This window comes from Tinamus guttatus, unplaced genomic scaffold (genome assembly GCF_059628265.1).
Source record: "Tinamus guttatus ecotype Peru unplaced genomic scaffold, ASM5962826v1 Tinamus_guttatus_pri_ptg000026l, whole genome shotgun sequence".
NCBI classification, from domain to species: domain Eukaryota; kingdom Metazoa; phylum Chordata; class Aves; order Tinamiformes; family Tinamidae; genus Tinamus; species Tinamus guttatus.
The window spans coordinates 1,750,742-1,772,313 of NW_028288560.1; the positions used below are offsets into that span (position 1 = coordinate 1,750,742).

General features: G+C 45.6%; 1 protein-coding gene across 1 annotated transcript in view; it reads right to left on the reverse strand.

Moving 5' to 3' along the window:
• BSN (bassoon presynaptic cytomatrix protein) overlaps positions 1 to 21,572 on the reverse strand; it is an 84,559-nt gene that overhangs the window by 61,358 nt on the left and 1,629 nt on the right. Inside the window, exons 2-3 of the mRNA XM_088526842.1 lie at positions 20,479 to 20,529; positions 18,417 to 18,816 (exon numbers count right to left, since the gene is read on the reverse strand). Of these exons, the coding sequence (XP_088382968.1) occupies positions 18,417 to 18,816; positions 20,479 to 20,529 (451 nt within the window). The remainder of the gene's footprint in view (positions 1 to 18,416; positions 18,817 to 20,478; positions 20,530 to 21,572) is intronic.

The window sequence follows — 21,572 nt, forward strand, 5'->3', positions numbered from 1 at the left end:
CCTTCAGGAGCTTCCCTGGGTCCGTGGTCCTGACGGATGCGCCAGCTCCGCTCCCCTTCCCGAGCGGCCTTACGGAGGGAGGCTCTGCTCGCTCCAGATGGAGAACAGGAGGACGCGAGCGTGGAGGCAGCGTGGGCTGAAATTCCCCGGTCAAAATCGAAAGCACAGTTACACAAGAAGCCAACCGCGCCAGAGGGACTGTGCAATTAAAAGTATTTTGGCACTCCATTGACAAGAGAATTAGTCTCTGAGGCACTTCTGGAAAAGGCCACCTGATGCTTATCTTTATCTTCAAGCATCTCAACACAAACAAAATCCAGTCCGTCCCCCTTCTGCCCGGGAGGGGAAACCATTAAATCGTCAGTAATCATTCTGCTAACGCTTGCCAGAAAATCATCAACATGTGCTGGCTAGCAAGAGGAACAAACCCCCAAACTCATCTTCTTCACTGCAAACAACAGATGGGAATTCTGCATTTGTCCCAAGAACTGAGTTATGGGATAAGACAGTGCCATTTTATCCTATTAGTCATTTCTTAACTACTTTCCCTTACATAAATGTGTGTTTCTTGCTAGTACTCCCAAACTAGCAGAACGTTTCTAGTGTAAATCCCGGCTATCTCACACGTTTGTCCCCCAGCGCCCTCCAGCCAGTGGCTCTTATTGCTTTTACAGTCACCAGGAACCACAAATACCATTCGGCTCTTCTGCATCTAGAAGAGCACTGGCAGAGTGAACATCACGCTGCATTCGTGCTCTTCTGGTAGGAAAACACTGCGGGGATGTAAATAAAATCATCAAAAAGCCCCGGAGAGGCACAGAGCACCCACAGCGCCGGGTGCCCCTCCAGCAAGCCCCAAATCCTTCTCCCACTTGCAGCAGTAGCTGCTCCGCATCACGGGGAGGCTGCAGAGGATTTGCCAAGACAGCCGCAGCAGGGGGACCGAATGAACGCTCCTGCTTCTCAGAAAGGGTGTCAGGAGGCAACGCTGCTACTCGCGGCATTTCTAAGGTTCGTCCCCCTGCTGCGCCTGCCAGCAGGAGCGTTTGTCAGGCGAGGGGAAATGCGGGGCCCGATTCCTCCCCTCGTTTATCCCAGTCACTGATATTCGAGTCAACCTTTGCAGCGATGTTTCTAGTTGGCAGTTATGTAAGGGAGATCGGGAGCAAACTCGCAACATCCAGCTGTGGGGAAGAGGCGCTTCCCCGGCGGGAGCCCCCGCGCGCCAGCGAGGCGCCCGTAGCTCACGATCAACGCGCGGGAGGACGCGCAGACTCTCCGGATCGGAAAGAATCTCCCGCTGCCTCTCTCCAGCCTCCCTGCCTCGCTGTTCAGATGATCTTTCCCTGTATAACACAATCACCGACCCAAAGATTAAACAAAACTATCACGCACTGAACATCTTTGCTACTAACCTTGATCTGCCATTACGCACAAGACAGTTCTTGCTCCGTAAGGTCTTCTACTGCTAGAAACGTCATCTTGGCGGCTACGTCCCTGGAAAATGCACGAGTCCAACTCTTCTGCAGTGCCCTTGCTGACCGAGGAGAATTAATTGGTGGCAGGAAACCTTCTCCAAGCCAGACCTAGCGTTGCTCCTCTGCAAAGGGGCCACACAACCTCCTTGTGGAGCACAGGCCTCCCCAGCGAAACAAGTTGTCACCCAGCTAAACATGTCACCCAGCCCCAGGCACAGGGACAAGTCCTTCCAGTTCATTAGGGCCCATTTCTCGTGCAATTTGCTGCCTCGCCAGCTCCTGTTCAGACAGTTTTTGTGCTGCGTCCCCAGGAACGCATGAAAGGTTTGGACATGTGGATGGCTCAGAGGATGCTCTGTGCCTGGTCGGGGAGAGCTCAGCCCTGTTTTCCTTCTGAATCTTTTGAGTTTTGGGCACAGCCACGCCGTGAGCATCGCTCCGAGCCTCCCCTTGTGCCACGTCCTGCACCGCTCGGATAGGAGCCCTCTCCATCAAGAGGACAAAGCAGCGGATGGCTCTGCCTTCTCTGTTGCTCTATGTCGCTGCGAGTCGTCTCCCGGAGAGGCATCCGAAGGAACAAGACGCCTCTGGGGCTGGGTAACTTACTCTGTTTTCTGCAGAATTAAAATAGCAACCTGGGAGGCAGCAGGGAAGCTCGCAGGAAACAAGGATCACTGCGGCTCAAAACTGCTTCCATTCACTGGCCCCCTGAGCCCAAAGCAGCAGAAACGTGTGAGGACCCTGGGTTTCTCTGCACGTGAAGGGTCGGCGGGGGTAAATCAGCTACCAAATACAGCAGTGCTGCAAGACGCAGGAGCTGCAATAAAATAAAGAGCATAGGTGGCTGTGGATAAGCAGATTTAGGAAGGATGAATTTACGAGCTCAGTTTCCCATTGGTAATGCAGAAGGAAATCTTCATTCCTCTGCTGTGCAGCTCAGCATTTGGTCATGACCGGGCCCCAGACAGCCTTTCCCCGGAGTTCCTGCTTGCTCTGGGAATACAGCTGGGAATCCTTCGGCATAATTACAGTACTAGCAGATAACGCTCGGCGCTCAACAACTCACCTCAGCGCACGGGAACGTACACTGGCTCTTTCTGGCCTCAAACTGTGCAGCTTCTCAGCAGCTTCACCACTGAGACTTGGCAGGGGCTCAGTAAACCACGCTGGGCAGGGTTTGGGACCAAAAAAAGGGACAGCATCGCTCTGAACGGACAGCTGACGTCTCCCCAAGCAGGAAGGGAGGCTCGGGAGGCTCTGCCAAGCTTAACTTCCACCCTCAGAAGTCCTTGACATGACCGTGACCACCTCTGCACATCCCCAGCACATGACCCATCTTAGACCCCAATCCAGGCAGATCCCCTTTTCAAGGAGCCTGGGCCCAGGCAAGAGGCTGCTTCTCAGCAATACCATCATTCTCTTATAAACTTTGAAAGGCTTTTTTGCCACATATTTTTATCACCAGTCATTAACTCAATTTTGCTCATTTTTAACAGCCCAACAGGGAACACGAACATCCTTTCCAAGAGCCCAGTAACCTGCTATGCCACCCAATAACCCCTTGCCCACAGGACTACACATAGGTACAATCCAGCTTTGTGTTTTCCACTCTCTAGGAGCCAGGGTATTAACAGGGTTTGTAGATCCAGCTGCCAAAACACCCACTTTTGTAGGGTTGCTTGTGTGGTCAGGAGAAAACCACATCTCTGCAAGTGCAGACATGGTATCTGTGGGTCTTTCAATTACACTGCCACTAGCTTGGCCTTCAACACCCTCTTGGCACGTCCCAAGCACATGTGGATCCTCTTCATCCTAACAGGAGGACAAAACCAACACAGAGTTCCCATAATCCAATAAAGTATTTTGAAAGTCACAGGGCAGGTCTGGCCTTCATTTTCTCTAGACCAAAGGAGGCAAAAAACATCTCAGTTACTCTGCTCCAATCCCTATTCATGGGCGAACAAGCTGGAATGACCAAGCTTCATAAACGAACAAACTGGAGCAAGCCAACACACCAAAGCGGAATACATTTGCTTGTTTTATTTATTCTGGATTAAATATGTAATAAATGTTCCCGCAGAACTTAAAGGCCTGAAGAGAGACAAGTCATTCCATCTTTTTACATGCCTAAGCAGATTTAATTGCTCAATTATTCCAGATAAACACGATAAGTTCCTCTGCCATGAATAATTTAGGATCTAACTGGCCACACAATGAATGGAACACAAATCAGTGGAAATCTATGGTTGCAGCAAAAAAAAGCAGGCAGGTTCTGAGACATCTGATGATTTGGAGATACCTTGAAGTTGCCATGATCTGTCATGAGTTACAGGGAGAATTATTCTTCTCTGCATGTCTGAAAGTCCACTTAGAACAAAAATGTACAAACTAAGTGCAGAAGGTTCTGCCTGAAGCCCCTGGTGCACCTCACAAGCGTGTTCATGGCCAGAAGTATTTGTCTTATGTACCTTCATACCAATTTGTAGGGCATAAAAGCAGTTCTTCGATATTATCATCCCTTTCCTATTCAGTTGAAAGAACCAGTGCCCTGTCCTCCGCATAGCAGGAAAGGCCCCAAGTATTAACAGAGGACTTGACATGCGAGCTTTAGCTCTGCCCAGCAGCAGCTGCCCATCACAACTGCTGCACTGAACCAACGGGTGGGCGCTTGGGGAAACGTGGCACCGCGGAGCAAGAGCAAGCACAAAACCTCTAAACCTCCTGCGGTCTCCCTGGAGCGACCAAGAAGCCACAGAATGGGAACAGAGGGAGCTCCGAGCAAATTGTTTGCAGCTATATGTGTGTGCAGGGAGGGGAGATAGAAGGGCAAGGAGATGGAGGAAGAGGTGGGAGGAATAACGAGGATTGATAGTGTGGCAGTCTCAAGCATCCTCACCTCATATGCATCATCTTGAAGCGACTTTGGCCAGCTAGGGGATGATTTTGTGCCAAAGTCCAGCTGTAACCAGGCAGATGACCAAAGGAGCAAGAGGGTTAACTGCCCACAGCAGGTCTGGTCTTGCCTGAAATCACTCAGCCAGGCTCAGGTTGTCCTGTCACTCAGCATAGGCTAATATTGAACCAAATAGCCATAAAGGCAGGAGGTGCACCCAGGAGGAAATGCTTACGGCAGATACCCCCTTTTATTCACTGTCTGTACCAGGGTAGGTGTCTCTAAGAACTTCCTCAGATGATAATGATGAAGCTTAAAAGCTGCGCAAAAGCAGCCCAGGATGCAGTGCACTGAAGCATAGAGGTCTGCAGGGATTATCTTGAATGATGGCATTGGGAAGCTCATGAAGAGACAGGGGAAAGGAGAACTGCTGGGAGGAAGAAAGGGGTCTGTCTGCCACGGGAGAGCAGAGAAGGCCCCGGAGATGGAGGGTTACACCTGGAAAGCGTCCAGAAGGTCTGGTGATCCTAAACCCACGGTCACAAGACTGTCCCAGGCCAGCAACTTCCTAACACAAAGGAGAAATGAACATTTGTGTGAACATTTCCCCAGTAAAACGGTTGTGCGGTCAATATTCCTGCTGGTCAGAGGGCCAGGTACCACCTCACGGTTCCAGCGACCCACAACGAACGCAGAAGGGCAGTTAATGGGAATCGGGGCTGCTTTGCCAGGTCACCCAACAGGAAGTCACAGGGGCTGCAGTGACAGTCACAGGTCACTGCAGGAACCCCTGAATAGCAGTTTCTCCATGCAGTAAAAAAAATCAAGCTGATTTCCTACTTAAGGTATCCACTTTGAAGAGCGCATCTTGGCACCTATGCCATAATGTGCCCATCAGCTCCTACCCACACAGCATAAGGTACCCACGTCCACAGGTGACTGCCACGTTCACACTGCAAAATCCCTGCTCTCCATGTGCCAGCCTGGCACAAAGACCACGGCGATCCAAAACCATTGGTCTTACCACTCAACACCTGTTTTACTTAAATACGTCACAAAAACCATGTTAGAGCTAATGTATTGTTATTTGCATCCAAATGCACTTTGACATAGCTTATAAGTAACAAGTTGCCATCCTCTAATAAGCAAGAAATGTATTATTTCTAGCAAAAAAAAAAAAAAAAGCAAGTAATTAGGATTTCAACAGATACCTGTAAAGCCACACAAAGGATACGTAAAATCCAGTGAACAGTTAAGAAGGAGATGCTTAATTGCCAACTAGCTTGCAATTGCAATCACCTTTTCTCCCTCAAAAAAGTTACAAAGCGAAAAGGCAAAATTAAAAACAGTCATTTAAATCACTGTTTCTGCTCGCTGGTTTAAAGTCAGTATTGCCATGGTGATCTAAATCAGCACAGCCGGTGAAGCTGCCCACCCCGAATCAGAACGGCTCCTGCTATGGGAAAGGGAGCCTTGTCTTCCAGCAATGAATAGCCAAGGAAAAAATATCAAATAAGGGCCCTGTTGGGGGCCTGAAGAATCATCTCTGAAAGCAACGCACCCAACGTGTTCTCACAATTTACAGGCTAAAAAAATGGACCAACCTGTCCTCAACTGTTGGCTATCCTTGGAAATGAGGCCTGTCTTGTGTTTGTGAAAGGCTCACAGGTGGGACTGGAGGAGGCAGGGCTGGGCAGGCTCCCATTTAAAATACACAGGTGGAGGGATGGGAGAAGACACCCACCACCCACAGCTGCTCCTTGCATCCTGACCCAAACCCAGGCAGAAGAGAACCACTGGAAAACTCTAGCTTCATTAATGAATGGCAGGAATGCAAAGAGCTTGTTTTACATTATCCTGAAACTGTATCGGAATCTAAAACCGCATCTTAAATTGAAGAAAGTTTCTGGTGCTGGCGGCTGTGAAGGAACGGCTGAAATGGGAACATCTTCGAGATGGTGGCGTATGCCAACGTCTGCAAGCAACCTTGAAGCCTTCTCTGGGAATTACGGAGCCATAAATCCCTGAGAAACAAACTACATTGCTCCTTTGAGCGAGATAGGAGCCCTAAGACCCTGCCATGAGAGAACCTGTCCATGTCACCGCAGCAGAAGCCTCGCAGGGCAGGAGAATAACTAGGCAACATGTCAAGAGACATCAGGACTGCTCTCCCATGCTGCTCCCCCAGAGAAAAGACCCATCTTCCAAGGGGAAGAGGACCCAGCTATCTCAAGAGGCAATTCCTTTTGCTGCCCCTTCTCCAAATATGAGACAGGGGTACTGCCTTGAGGGTCAAATTAAGGGTTTGGAATCCCTTAATTTAACCCTGATCCTAAGGAGAGCCAGGCTGGGACACAGATTGAAAAAAATCTGCTTTTACAAGCCATTATAAGTCTCACAGAACACCAGAGTTTAGATGAGATGGGATTTAACTAAAATCTCAAATGAACTTGTCAGGCCAAGAAGAAGAAGAAAAAAAAAAAAAAAAAAAAAAAAAAAAAACCACACACCACACAGCTTCTTTCCCTAGTAAGTCGTGTGTTTCTCCCGAAAGCATCGACAGGCAGGATGGCCAACTCCAGGCAGCCCCCTGCGCTCTGGCTGTGCAAGTCTTACAAGAAGCACAATTTCTATAAAAACGTTTTTCCTCAAGCTAGGGACCTCTACACATACTCGTTAAGCGATGGGCATGCACAGCAGCTCTGAGCCAAGTCCAAGTTCTTCCTGGCTGCCGGCACAGCAAGAGAGTACATTTGGCTGGATTGGTAAATAAGACTCTGGAAACCCTACAACTTTGTCACACAAGAGACTGAAAGAGCAGCAAACAGCATAATCCAGGCTGGTTTCATCACTCTGCTTGGGCCTGACAAGCTCCAAACGCCACTTAGAAATGCCATTGGAGGGAAGGAACCATCTATCTTGCCATGATGCCTTCATATTTAGGCAACTGTAGTTCAATTACCGGCTCTTGGGACAATACTATGTCCTGAGATCAAGGGATCTCAGGATCTACAAAGTACCTTTTCCAGACAAGGCAGCAGAAACGCTCAGTGCTTTCAGAGCCCTCGTCCAGGGCTGTTCTCCTGGAGATGTCTCCGGGCTGATTTTGGAGAGTCATGCACCAACCTCTTCAGCTGAACGGTGGGAGCTGCGGAGCCTCAACCACTGCAATCAGGAAACATCTTAAAGCAGAGAGACGTTAGCGACGGATGGGCCGTTGAGACAGAGCTCTTTAGAACCCTCCAAATGCCATTTCCCTCAAAAACAGCAGATCCCCCAACTCTTTGGTGCAGACCTCTGGAAACCGTGACGTCCAGCACCCGCATAAAGCATTTTTCAGCATGTTCCTCTGAGCTCTGCTAGAACTTGGCACCTACAATTTGTTTTCAAAACCAGTATTTCAGAAGTCCCTGCATCTTTTTTCTCTTCCTAATTCAATACTGCAATAATGATCAGCTCCTGAAAGCGAGTAATGAGATCCCAGCAGCAGTTCAAAGACAGATGGCAGCAGCAGCATGCCTGTGCGGTGATATTTTTCCAAGCGCTCTCAAATTTGAAAGCCACAATCGTATCATCTGGAAAATTAATATGGCAGGTCAGAACAGAAGGTAGAGTTTGTAAAACCAATTTCAGGGCATTAGCTGGCCTGGCCCAGCATTGAATACTCACTGGGGACTCTGCAAAAACCCATCAGGGTTCATTCCCTAGTCTGCCAAAGTCCTTTTGGGGAAGTTGCTGAGGACTAGAACAGCCTAGTTGGATCCGATGGATCAGTTCACGTGTGCATCACCCATTGGCACCAAAAACAGAAAAGGATATTTGGTTTTTTGCAGGCTTGACAGGTTACACAATGACAAGGAGGGGCATTGCTCATGGTGGGCAAGAGGAGCCAGGCGGATCCTGCAGAGCTCAGGACACCTCTCTGCAACATCCTTGTTATTTCAGAGTAATCCAGCAGTTAGGGTAGCTCAACTCTTCCTCAGCGCCATCATGGAATTTTCTTACCGCCCACTTGCTTTTAATTGAGGTCTTCCCCCTAGGCCTGTGTATTATCTACTGGGCATCATGCTCCATTCAAGACTTTCCCAACTGGACATGGTGACAACACCAGACCAGAAGTGCAGGATGTCTCCAAGGCAGATAAGAAGACACAGCATGTCTGAGTGTACAGTCTGAGCAAACATCCATGTGCTCAAGGGCCACGATTCAGCTGCTTCTTGAGAAGTTCTGCACCTCCAAAGTTGCAAGACTCCAACCTTTTTGGCTTCTCCTTCAACAGCTCAGGGCCTGCAGCTCTCCTCCTTGCCCAGTTGTTCAGATTTTGGGGCACTCACTTCAGTAGAGGCAACCGAAAAAGAGGCAAAAAGATGAAAATAAACCCAGGACAGTGCTCCCTAAGCAGAGCCAAGCTTAGCAGCACCCCTGCCTCCCCAGGAGGGAAGCTACACGTACAGACCTACATCCTCACGCCCTTAGCAGGTTTGCCCAGCAGACAGAGCAGCACCCGTGCTCCCTGCGAAGCGGAGCTGTGCGCAGTGACAAGCTCTCCTGCTCTTTGGGGACACCGCTTCCAGGAGCTGCTTGCTAACGACAATTAAATGGGCCGAACGCTGCTGCTGACTCCAACATCGGGCCCGGGCTGCGACTGATGCAAACACTGCCTGTAGGGCGCTGATAAGGATGTTGGATGATTCAGAACACTCTAGACGTAGCTCAACATCCGAGCCTGTTCGTGCTTCTGTCTCTGTGCGGCAGGAACTCCGTGTGCCACGTTTCTTAGGAAGGGAACGAGAGAGGCTATAGGTAGGGGGACACCAAAACTTCCATGACATGAAGCCCGAAAGCCACGTGCCTGTTTTCCCCACTGCAGATATCTAAGGGCTATACAGAGGCCTCCACGTAGAGAGCTTTGCAAGCAAGAGCTGTGTCCCAGCCGCTGGCGGCAAGGATCTAGCCCAGCAACTTTTGCGACACCTTTAATTCCACAGACCTGCTACAGAAATGAGCCCCACATCATTGAGGCCACATTTTGCTCTCTCATTTTCGGGATTGAGCTATTCCAATAATCTCCCTTTGACTTCATCCAGAGCAGAAAGTCAAGCCAACAGTACCATATATTTACGTTGTGAACTGACTCCAAAACCGAAATCCTCCCCTTTGGCTGTCCCTGATCAAAAGATTTTCCAGCCTAGATTAAAGGGCGTTTCAATGAAAGCAAAAATAACCCATTTTCATAGTTCAATTAGCACCACATCCCCTCAGATAAGTGCAGCCTGGGAGCATATTTGCACATTACGGCTCAGGGATGAGGAGCAATGTAAAACAGGAGTACAAGACCCAGTCGCGAGGTTGCCTGAGCTTAAATTAAAACCCTGAGGAACCCTCGGCAGGCACCAACCGCTCTGCTGATGTTCACAAATAACTTACCCTATTCCCAGCTCTATTTCCAGAAGTTTCTGATATTCTTCAGTTCATCACACTTGGTTTAAAAGAGAAAAAAAAAAAAAAAAAAAAAAAAAAACAGAATCCTCTTTCTGCCTCTGGGTGTCTGAACGCGATTACGTATGAGCAAAAGACAAAAGAGCAGCTGAGGAAGGAGCTCTGCTCGGAGAAGCAAGTTGGATTTTTGGCAATAAGAGCCCAGAGAGCTCTATAAATAACAGCAACTTCGATTTAGCTAAAGTTCAGGTCAGAAGAGATGCCACTGGGATGTAACCACTTCTGCCCAACATCAATATCTCTAAGGAGGAGACAAACTTTAGAAGACTTGATCCTGGATGGTAAAAAGAGAGCCACATCGCTGCGTTTCCTTCCACGCCAGTGTTTTCTTAGCCAGGCTACACGTGCAGCTTGCCCCATTTGGCTAAGAAGGGGCAATAATTTTGTCTTTTTGAGGACCAAGAGCTCTCACACCTGCTTCCCTCCCAAGCCACCTCCTACCATGGCAGTGGCCAAGGGCACAGTGAATGTGGCCAAGAGTCGAACTCTCTTAACTACAGCTGAGAAGTGACTGGTGGAAATACAAAAAGAGAGAAAAAATACACAATTCCTGATTTTTCCTGCAAAATCGGATCCATTTTGAGCTCGGCAGCAGTTTTCCCATTATCCAACTTACTTTTCTCTTTAGAAAGCTCAGCAAAAAGAAGAAAGTGGGTTCCCTAGCCAGCGCTCTTTTAACGCTAACATGGCAAAATCAGATGAACGCTAGAGAAGGAGATTAAAAAAAAAAAAAAATCAGGTATCATCCAAGCAAACAGCTTGCTGTAACATAATGTACCAAGAAAGGCAAATGGAGGGTTATCGTGGCGCAGCGTGCGGCTTTGCTTCATTTGATATTTATTGAGCAAAAGAAAAGGCCAAGAAGAAAGCTGGCTGCTTTTTTCTCTTGCAGAAACATTAATCTTCACTTCCAGTTGTTCTTATTGCTTCTCCCCACCGCGTCGTCACGCAGGAAGCCGCCGTCCTCGTCCCCTCCTAAGAATTTAGCGCGTCACTGCGAACCTTTATGCTTTCCTGTAGATCTGTCCTGGCCGCCTTGATTCATCACAACCCAAACTCGGTAGATCACAGTCATTGCTTTTAGCGAGGCTGAAGAGAGCCATGAGTAACACCAAGTTGTATTAGTCACTGGGAATCATTTAGCCAAGCTATTTTTGATTTTTTTTTTTTCAAACCTCTCCAAGCGAAGTTTTCATTACTTGAATCATCCTAAGCACTGAGAAGTAAAAGGCAACATACAGCAAGGAACAGTTAAAATTACTTATAAGCTTTCCTTTGTCGCTGGCTCTAACTCAATTGCAATCTATCAAACACAAAACTTGCCTATCGTCGCAGACAGCTCCAAGAAGCCCCTGTTTGGGCTGCAGCAGTGGCTGAAAACGCAGACGAGGTGTTTATATTTAGAAAGCTTTAGCAAGTACAAGTAAAATCAGCTATTCTCTAGCCTCACATTAGCTTCTTTATTCAGTGCTAATTGCTCCATTTTAAAAGGTACAGTAGGAATTAAAGAGTTTGACCAGGCGATACCGGAAGCATCATTCACTGGTGTACTGCAGACACAGGATGCAACAGGGTGGGGATATACGTGGTCCAGAGATAAGGGGACCAAAAGGTGAAGAACACCAATGAACAAAAGGTAACATGCAGGGAATACACACTAGGGTGCCACCTTTAAGGCCAATATCAATATTTTCTATTATAAAAAAGTGTGTGTATATATATATATATTTTTCACTAAATATGGGGCAGGAGCATCGCTCCTACAAGCACAGGCTGAGAGAGCTGGGCCTGGTTAGCCCAAGACCGAAAGAGGATCTTATCAGTGTGCACAAGTACCTGAAGAGAGGGTCAAGAAAATGGGACCACATTATTTTCATCTGCCCATAAGGCCCCAAAGACAGGAGAAATAAAATTATCAGCTTTGCTGTTCAGGCAGAATAAGCAAAATTGAAACTTTGAAGAGCCTCCCTCACTTCGCTCCCATGGCAGGGGGGACATAGGCCTGGAGTCACTCCCAGCCTGCTTGGCCTGACGCTGCGTTGTGGAGCCTGCCCAGTACCACCTGCATCAATGGAGGTCTGAAAACTCCCTGTCTCGTAATCAATCACCTGCTGCTTACAAATTTATAGTAGTTAGAAGGTGGCTTAAAACCCCGAGCGCTTCAAAACATGAGGAAGTTCCAGATCTTCCAAAGGGCTTGCTTGGTTTGCTCCTTAATGAAGGATCAATAAGGAGAATGACCTGTTTGGGCTGTTTAAAAAGGGCAACAGGGACAGGAGAGATTAAATCTCTCATAAAGTCGTATTTAATTATCTATAAGCAACTAATATATTCACCCTTCTCCATCCATTACTTCTCTGCTCAGCTCCTTGATTGCTTGTGAGCGTGCAGGTCAAGTAGGATGAACCACAGCTTGCACTAGGAGCCTCTACTTGCAACCAAAATATCAGAAGCTTCTAGCTTTGTTATAACATAGAGCAAAAAAATCGGGCCATGTGTCAGGTTACTATAGGTCTGAAAATGTGGCTTCAAGCCACATCCATTACGGAAACAATTCATGCTCTGATTTAATGACTCCAGGAGTACACAAGTTAATGAGAAAGCCACACTAGACCTATGGCCAACCGTTTCCCACAAAATCCTATCAGCATTTATTAGACTCCAGTGTAAAATTCCAGCCTCACAGAAGTCAAGAGGGATTTTGCCTACATTTACACAGTAGTCACTAGAGACCTGTAAATGTTCAGAAGCTGGATGACTGAGGAGACAGCAGTTGAAGACAGCTGAACTTGAAACATTTGTTGGCCCTCATTTTCACCAAAGAAAAAAAAAAAAATGATAATTTCCCTTGTACTCTAACCACAGGGCTTCCTTCCAGGCTCACGATGTTGGTGGTCACTACAGTGACTAATCAATCCAAAGCCTCTGGAAGTCCAAAATTTGGGCTTCTTTATGAGTCACAACAACGTCAGGTCTTACTAACAGGTCTGACCTTAAAAGCATACCAGGTACAAAATCCATCCCAGGAACCAAATGGCAAACCAGCTCGAGAAAGAGCCACATGTAACAGTGAGGAATTTGACAGTTTGTGTGACAGTTGGTCTTCGTTTTTTTTTTTTTTGTTTGTTTGTTTTTTAAATTATTTGGTAAATAAATGCACAGAATGATGCTTGCAGGCACTGCTAATCTGGGTGAAATTAGGCTGGAGATGGTTTTGGACTGATGCCATTCCTTCCAAGGTGGCAAGACCTTTTGCAGAGGTCCTACCACCAGAGAGACTTCGGTGAACATCCTTCCACTCTTTGCCTCCTCAAAGTCCTTTTTCTTTATGCCACTTGTTTACCCGAATTTCCTTGCCATGATTTTGTTGACGACCCATCACTTAAGACTCCTGATCCCTCTTAAAAACGCCTCGGGAACAGCAGAGCCGGCTGTTCCCAAGGGCACATTGCGTGGGACCAGAGGGTCTGCGCTTACCCAAGAGGCTGTCACAGAGCACACAGACTAGATGGTCTCCATGCCCATCAGAAACAAGGCACCCAGCTGAGTCAGAAGAGCAATGCAAGTACTACACAACCATAAAAAAAGAAAAATCATAGTTAAATATGTAGCCCTAATTAATGCACTAAAAAAACCTATATTGAGGCATATTTTAATGCAGGGATGCTTTGCTTTAGCACTTCAATATTATTTTCAAATATTCACAGTGCATAAAGTGCAATGTATCTATTAAATCTTCCTAGAAGAGTTGAAACTTAGATCAGAAGTGAAGTTTAATTAAGCTGGCTGCCTGCAGATGCTATCGCTGTTTGATATGGGGACGAAGGCACTCAAAATGGCTTGGGGACAAAAGCAGGGGCTTTGGAGAGAAAGGAATCTGGGAAAGAACATATTTATATTTTATATATATACACAAATACATTCCTTTCAAACAGGAAAAAAATAAAACACTGAGTGCCTTTAAATTCTTATGAAACTGCATCACTGCACCTGATGAGCAAGTTTAAATATAGACAGATTAAAAAGCAAGGAAGAAAATGAAGATTTTCTATTAACCCCAAATGTTTCCAAACAAATCTATTAGAGCAGGCAGACATTTTAAGGATCCTTTCAGTACAAGTTAAAGCACATCCTATAATGCTGTGCCAAGTTAATACTTCGATTACAACTGAAGCCCAGATTTAAGAAATTCTATCATTTAAGATGGAGAGGAAAGGAATTAAAGAAATAACAACAAAACATATTAAGAGTCAACTGAAGGAGAAATTAACTCCTCAAATTAGCAGTACACTGTGGCATTTCAAAATCCAATGGGAACAAAAAAAAAAAAAAGATGCCAGCAAGTTGCCCCTTCTTATAGCAAACAGAGCAAACCCAATCAGAGGAGCATGTTGCTGAATCAGTCAGTCAAAAGCCACAGGAGCACCATTGCAAAGTGAATGATGTCTAAAAAGAGTTTTTTTTTTTTTTTTTTTTTAAAAAAAAAAAACACCTATTGTACTGGCTTGAAACTTGGCTATTCACCCACAGAGGCGATAATAGTGTCACTAGTAAGGTCTGAGAGAACAGCCTGTCAAAACCCCAAAGAATCTCAGGGTCAGCACCCAGGAAAACTAGAAAGAAAGTTTTAATGAGAGATTAAAAAACCCACTAGAGCATTAAGACTGCACTAGTGCATTTAAAATTATATGTTTCTGTTCAAAAGTTTACCCTATGTGTAGGAGAGGAAGTAGGCTATTCAGTTCTACCCCACTATTTCATGATTTCTTCAACTTTCAGTCCTAGACTTGAAAAAGACCACGATAGCTCCCTGCTCCACATTTCCCTTTACTTAAAATAACTGTCTGTACAAGAACACTGACCTTCAGAAACAAGGCAACGACCAAGAAAACTTTGGAGCAAACTCACTCGCGAGCCATGGAATTAGATGTAAAACCATGGGAGTGCTCATTCTGGAGAGGACAGAATATAGTGATATACACATAAAATATTGAACGACCCAGACAACACAGAGGAAGTTCTGCTTGACCAGTCTTGGGAAACCAGAACAAGCTGCTGTTCAAAGAAATATTTAGATAGTGAATTGAATACCAGACAATGGAGGTTTTTGCTCAGGAAGCCACCAACTGCTGGAATGTGCTGCCAGAAAACATCACATAGGCCCACTGCTTACCTCTGCGACGAAATGACCATCAAGCCACAAGAGAAAGAATAAAATACAAAAGAAAAAAAATCTGAAAGAAATATCTTAGTTCTGAAAAAATGCATATCATCTAAATATAGAATTAAAGCATTTTGTTAGGGAGATGGTTATTCCACAACAGTGGCTGTAGGTTTTTCCCTGAACTTGTCTCTGAAAAGTCTGCTAGGGCTATTTGCAGGTGACAGCATGGACTACTAATCCCATACACTTTCACAGAGACACACACCAAACTTATGTAAACCTATTTTCAAGAGTGAGCTGTCAAAAGGGCCTCGGAAATCAATACACGTGGATATATCACGTTAAACAAGTAGTGCCGTTCCCATCTCGCTGCACTCGCAGTTTCTGATGTTCCCAAAGATTGTACTGAAGATGTGCTACATAAAAAATCTCGAATTTCATAGAGAAAGAAAACGAAAGCTGTGCTTTATCATTGAATCCTACCAAATAACCTTGAAAGCAGAATGAGAAGTTAGAAAAGCACCTTTATCATAACTGCAAAGCAGAAATGTCAACTATTTGCTTGAAGTTATATTCGTAAGGCAACACAAATGGAAAAATGGATGTCATCTCATCCAAAATACTGCACAGCCATCTCGAAGGAGCTTCTGGACTTAGGAGTGATTGGAAGGGAGGAAAAACTTTTTCCCCATGAGGACAGACGGGCAGCAGAGCAGGTTGCCCCAGGACACTGCGTAGCCTCCATCTGTGGAGGCTTCCGAGACTTGCCTGGATAAACCACTGGGAAATCCAGTCTGGTCTCTGCTCGGAGTAGGTGACCTCTGGAGATCATTGCTTGACTTCTCCTGCAAGACTATGGTCATCTGAGCAAAACACAACTCGTAGTTAACTAGTCAGAAAACACCCCGGTGAGGAAGTTGCAAACAGCGGATGCCCAGGAGGACAAGGATTATAGCTTATCAAAGTGGAAAAAATCATCATCATCAAAAAAAAAAAAAAAAAAAAAAAAAAAAAAAAAAAAACCACCCACCCACACAAAAAAAGACCCACAGACAGAAAGGTTTTAGGTCAAGGATGACATACCCTGGCTCATTGCTCAAGAGGGGTTCGAATGACTTCTCTTGGATAAGGCATCCTATCGCTCTCCAGGGAGAGCGCGGGATAGAGTATCGGTGCTATAGAGCACGCTGCAACGCTGACCCGAACAATAACGCTGGATGGAGTGAGATATCCCTTTCAAAGCTGCTCTCAACAGCCTCACCACTATTGCACACATGCCAAAAATATCTTTTTTTTTTTTTTTTTTTCCCCCCCCCCTTCAAGAAACATGTGACTGTCTCTGGGGGACTCCTTTCCTCTATGACTCTATCCCAAAAATCACAGTGTGATGATAGACATCCAAACTCTATCAGCAAGAAGGAGCATGACTATATAAAGATACTAGCTGCCTCCCCGTGACCCTTTCTTAGGGCCACCGGCTTTCTTCAGACAAACTGTATCTGCACAACACAAGCAAACATAATAACAATCAAGAAAAGCAAGTCACACTTAAGCAAATGTGACTATTTTCATTGCAGTATATAGGACATCAGAGCATGAGCAAACACGTCCAGCTTCCACTGGACAACTATTTTCAACCCCGATCTCCCAGTGTGGAAGGCTGCTTGCTGTTGAAATGTGTATTAAACTCTGCACAAGAGAGTCGTCATCTTCTATCCTAGGTCCCATTAGCTGGATTTGATGTTCAAAAAAAACTCCACATCCATAAAAATTAGCTACTGCGCTAAAGGAGACAAAATGGTTCATTGAAGTAAGAACAACAACAGGACCTACACATGCTAAGAAAAAAAAAACAAAAACACACACATACATTTTTTAACAAAAAAATCCGTAAGAGATTTGGGATACAGGCAAGTGTGCTCAAACCCCCTGGGCAAGATGGTGTTATCTAGGGGCTATAAGTATGAATAGGATAATCAGAAACTAATACTTTGGGCAATACTAATTGCCCAAACAACAAAAACAGCAAGGCTATTAACAAGTGAAACAAAAAACAATCCATGGCTTTTCCTTGTCTGCACCTGAATTTTGACCTCTAAGGAAGACTTTCTCCTACCTTCTCTTCCCAAACTCATCTTGGTTCCCTGCCTCTTGCTGTAGATTGCCTTCAGCCTGACCACAAATTTGTCACCTACAAGATAGAAACAGCACCAGGAGCTCTGCACCCATAACCAGCTGAAAAACAAACTGGATAGTCTTAAGTTCTTCCAGCATCTCAAGGCAGAGGGCCACATTATTCCTCCCACATTTCCTTGGCTGCTCCAAATCAAACCAAAACTGAATCTCTTTGACAGCACTGACTCCCCCTGCTTTGTATTCCCAATGTCTTACCTTCAAGCCAAAGATTTCCCTCCAAGTCACAGTCAGTGGTCTTGCTTAGCTGCTTTAATATTTCATTTTGAACAGAACAATGTTGGGTATTTTTCCTAATAACTTCTGCTCTACAGAAGCTGCTAGACTTCCTTTGCTCAATAGATTTGTTCAGCTTGGAGAAGTCTTTTATTTAGATCTGAGATCTATTAAAGATTTTCATAGAGGTAAATAAGGCAACACTCAGCTGGTTTATTGCTATGTGTCTCACTATAGCAAGAGCATTAATGATCCCAACTTTCCTTTCTCTAAAGGAAAAATACTGTAGATCAGGAGTCTCTCTCAAACAGCAATATTTAGAAACTGCCATTTCAATAAATAAATTAAACTAAAAAATAGCTACAAATGGTGTTTCCATGCCTTCTCTTCTGCACCTGTAGTTCACATGCACACACAGAGCAAAATGCTGTGGAGGAGCCTGCATGAGTGATTTGTGGAATCCCACACACCAACCAGCCCTCAGCACTGTCAGATCTGCCCCCAGCAATCTCATGCATATATTTTACACATCCCACATCCAACACAAAGTGAAACACTTTACAAGCAGGCATCATCTTGCAAACAATTATTCTCACTTATCTCCTGCCACTGAGTCTGAAGAAAATATCAGTTTCCTATACTGTCAGAAATTCATTCACCGCAGAAAATAATCACTTGGAATGACTCAGAGCCCAAAGCGCTTGACACCGACGCTCCATTCAGCTCCCACTGTTGTCAAGCCCTTCCAATCCAGGGCACTTGCACATAGATAGACCTTGACCTCAAGCAAGTCATTCACTCCAACGTTACCTCAACGCTCTTCTCCGCCAACTCATAAGGCTGCCTCAAAACACCAGCCTGACCACGTCTTTCATCCCTCCTTAAAGACTTCAAGTATTACAGCTATTCCACCACCAATGCTGAGATTGGGTACACTGGAGAAGCAAAGCGATGGAGAAAAAGCAGCAGTTACCTCAGTAAGATGTGGGTTGGGGTTGAATCCGCACTGGTTGCAGACTTTGTTGTGACACTGCGTACAGGCGTTGAAGTTTGGCTGGTTGGGGGACGAGAGGAGTTCTGTGGTCTTGCATATAGGGCAGAGAGTGCTGCTCGGAAGAGGGGCGATTTGAGGAACGGAATAAGGTGAGGTAGGGGTGCTGCCCCGATCCGGCGATGCCGACGGAGATCTTCCCGATCTCTGGCCCCTGCTGTCCACCTGCAGCGTCCGTCTAGGCCCATCCGCCTGTTGGCCGGGCTGGCCGTGACCCCTCATCTCTCTGGTGCTTTCCGAGCTCTGAGCAGCCTGCGTGAGGGAGGGAGAAGCTGATCTCTGTCCAGCTGGCTGATCCAGTTGGTCTGGTCTTCTTAGTGCACTGAAATATCATTAAAAATACATGTACATAAGGCAATGTTTAAGATATTTAAGTCATCGCACTCTATGCTGAAAATGTAGCATCCCTAAACACAGCCCACTCCCCTTCCACAAAGTCCAGGTCAGTCTGTAGGCACAGCAAAAAATATTTTGCAAATCACAGAAATTGTTTGAAATCGGTGAAAGTTAAGGCGATGCTTTACCTTACAAAATGAGGCACAATTGCAAGCAATTTCAACTTTCTCTTATGTAACTTGGCAGCAGAGATATAATTGAGTTATTCCACGTACCCTGAGAACTGCAGTCAGAAAGTTTCACAGCAAATACAACGTGAAGTACATGGTAGATCAGCCTACTGCCAGCAAAGGGCTCAGGATTACACCTTTCCAAGGCAAACTGGTGTGTTAAGAGGCAGAAGTAACTTTGATTTAAAGAAGAACTGATTGCAGGGCCCTTTCCGTGCAGAGACAGCCAACACCCACTTAGCCAGCTCCTCACAACCTACTTTCACAAAATTCTGCACAGCAAAAAGACTAAAAGCTGCTAAAGCTAGTGAAGAAAAACATTTACAGAAGCCCCAAACCCCCCAAGACATGGCCAAGGAACTGGTCACACTTGCTTGCCAGTGCAAACCACAGTTAAGGCTTGCCTTAGCTGTTTCTCCAATGAGCCCCAGCTGGGGCAAATTAAAAGGGAATGCAAATGAGCTCCATCTTATCTAATCATTCACCTTCATGGGGCAAAAGCAGCTGCAAGAGGAGTGTGAAAGAGCTGGTTGCTCCCACCTGAAAGCTCTTCCATGCTAAGCAAAATGGTCCTAAAACAAGCTTCAGGTGCCCAAAGCTTAAGGTTTTATACTTTTAAATAAATCCTTCGTAAAATCAAGCTTCTAATGTGATTCTTTCCCAGCTGTTACCATCATGGATCTGCATCCTCCTTTCTTCCCAAAAGAGACTCTCAGAGGCCACCAAGTTTCATGGCTCTGCAGCCTCCCATGTCTCCTTCATGCAGTCTTCTACGCCTCTGATGCTAAATACCCCAAATGGCTGAAGAATATCCTAGATTTCAGCCTAAACTGTCAGCCAACAGCTTCAGAATGGAATATGGTTCTTAAATACTTCCCATTCGGCTGGAGAACCCAACACTAACTTCTTATCTCATTGTAGATGAACGTTCAATAAAATGTTTCTGTACAGGCCACAGGTTCCTAGGAAAGATTTACAATGGAGGAAACTTGTGTCATAGAATTTTAGGTGACAGAATAAGCTGAGGCACTTAATTACCCTCCCAGGACCACTTCTGCAGCAGACAGAAACCCTCATGTCCTCACTACCTGCAACCTACAGCTGTTCAAGGAAACTATGACTCAGAATCTCAACTTTAATAAATTGTTGACTTACCCAAGCAGGGTCTGACCTTATAAAGGTTTTAAAAGGGGAACCTAAATGCATAAAACTAATGAAATTCAAAGTGCACGTTGCCCACAGTTAATAGCAACACACCAGGAAAATAAATAGTAAAATAGCACGTTGGGAATACTCCGCAGGCCCCAGTGGAAAAGCAGATCTCCGAAGGAGGAATCAGACGATAAACTCAAGAATGAGAGAGGAACTGATCCGCCCAAGACTAGCCAGCCAACGCAACTGGCGGTGCAGCTACATACCTGAAAGGAGGTAGCAGACGGTCCAAGTGACACTCAGCCTTGTCACTTCTCCTGCCGTAAAAGAACGCAGGAAGCTCGGACGCGACCCAGCCCTTCCCGCGCGCGCCGCTGAGAGGCTGGTTCAAGTGACCACCATGGTCCTTGCATTTTACCTCAGTCAGCTCCTGATCCACAAACCCCCTGGAAACCTTGCAGAAGGCAGCGGCAGGGTGGCTGCACTCGGCGTCTGGCCCTCTGAGGTTGCTTAGTGGCCTTCTTGCCCCTCAATTCATTTGCAATATATCCTGTTCCTATCAAATAGCAGGGTTATCCATATAGGTATCCCTTCTTCTACATCCAGTTGAATTCATGAGCTCAAAATATCACCTAGCGTGGACATCTTTTCCTAAGTATAGAACTCTCCACCTTCCAATTTTATGGGATATTCTTTTTTTTCTTGCCGTAACAGGCAGTAGACAGACCTTTCCAAGCATATCATTCCCTTTTCTTTCTTCTCCCCATCTTTTTTCAATTGTAAATTATTTCAGCCATCTCCATTTCTCTTTATACATTTTCCGGCTCCAAATTATTTCCAACATTCGCTGATGAGTGAGCCCTGCTGAGCTGGAATGACCCTGGCAAATGTAACGTCGTTAAATTTAGAATTAAGATCTGCCTTCTGATACTGACAGCAGCAAAATCACTGCAACGTAAAATGTTCGACATCCGTGCTGATGTAGCCAAGATGGGAATTCAGGCACTCTCAGATACAAGCCATACTGTCCCAAAGCAAAAAGCATTTTCTCTCTTTAATTCATATAAACCCAGTGTATTTGTATACTAGAGTGAATACAATACTCACAACGTAGTAACAAAACAGTGCAATAAAATTTCCCAAAATGATTAATACAAATGCATTCAAATACCTCATTTGCCACAGCAGAACTCTTATTCCAATGCAAATGTCAAAACGTCTTCTTTTTATTCCTCTTTTATAGGGAAGAAAAGGTTCTCACAATGTAGGAATTTGCTACTCCAAAATAGCTCTAGCCAAAAAGTGCTACTGAATGATGGGTTTACTTCCTAGCAGAGGGAAAGATAGGGGGAAAAAAAAA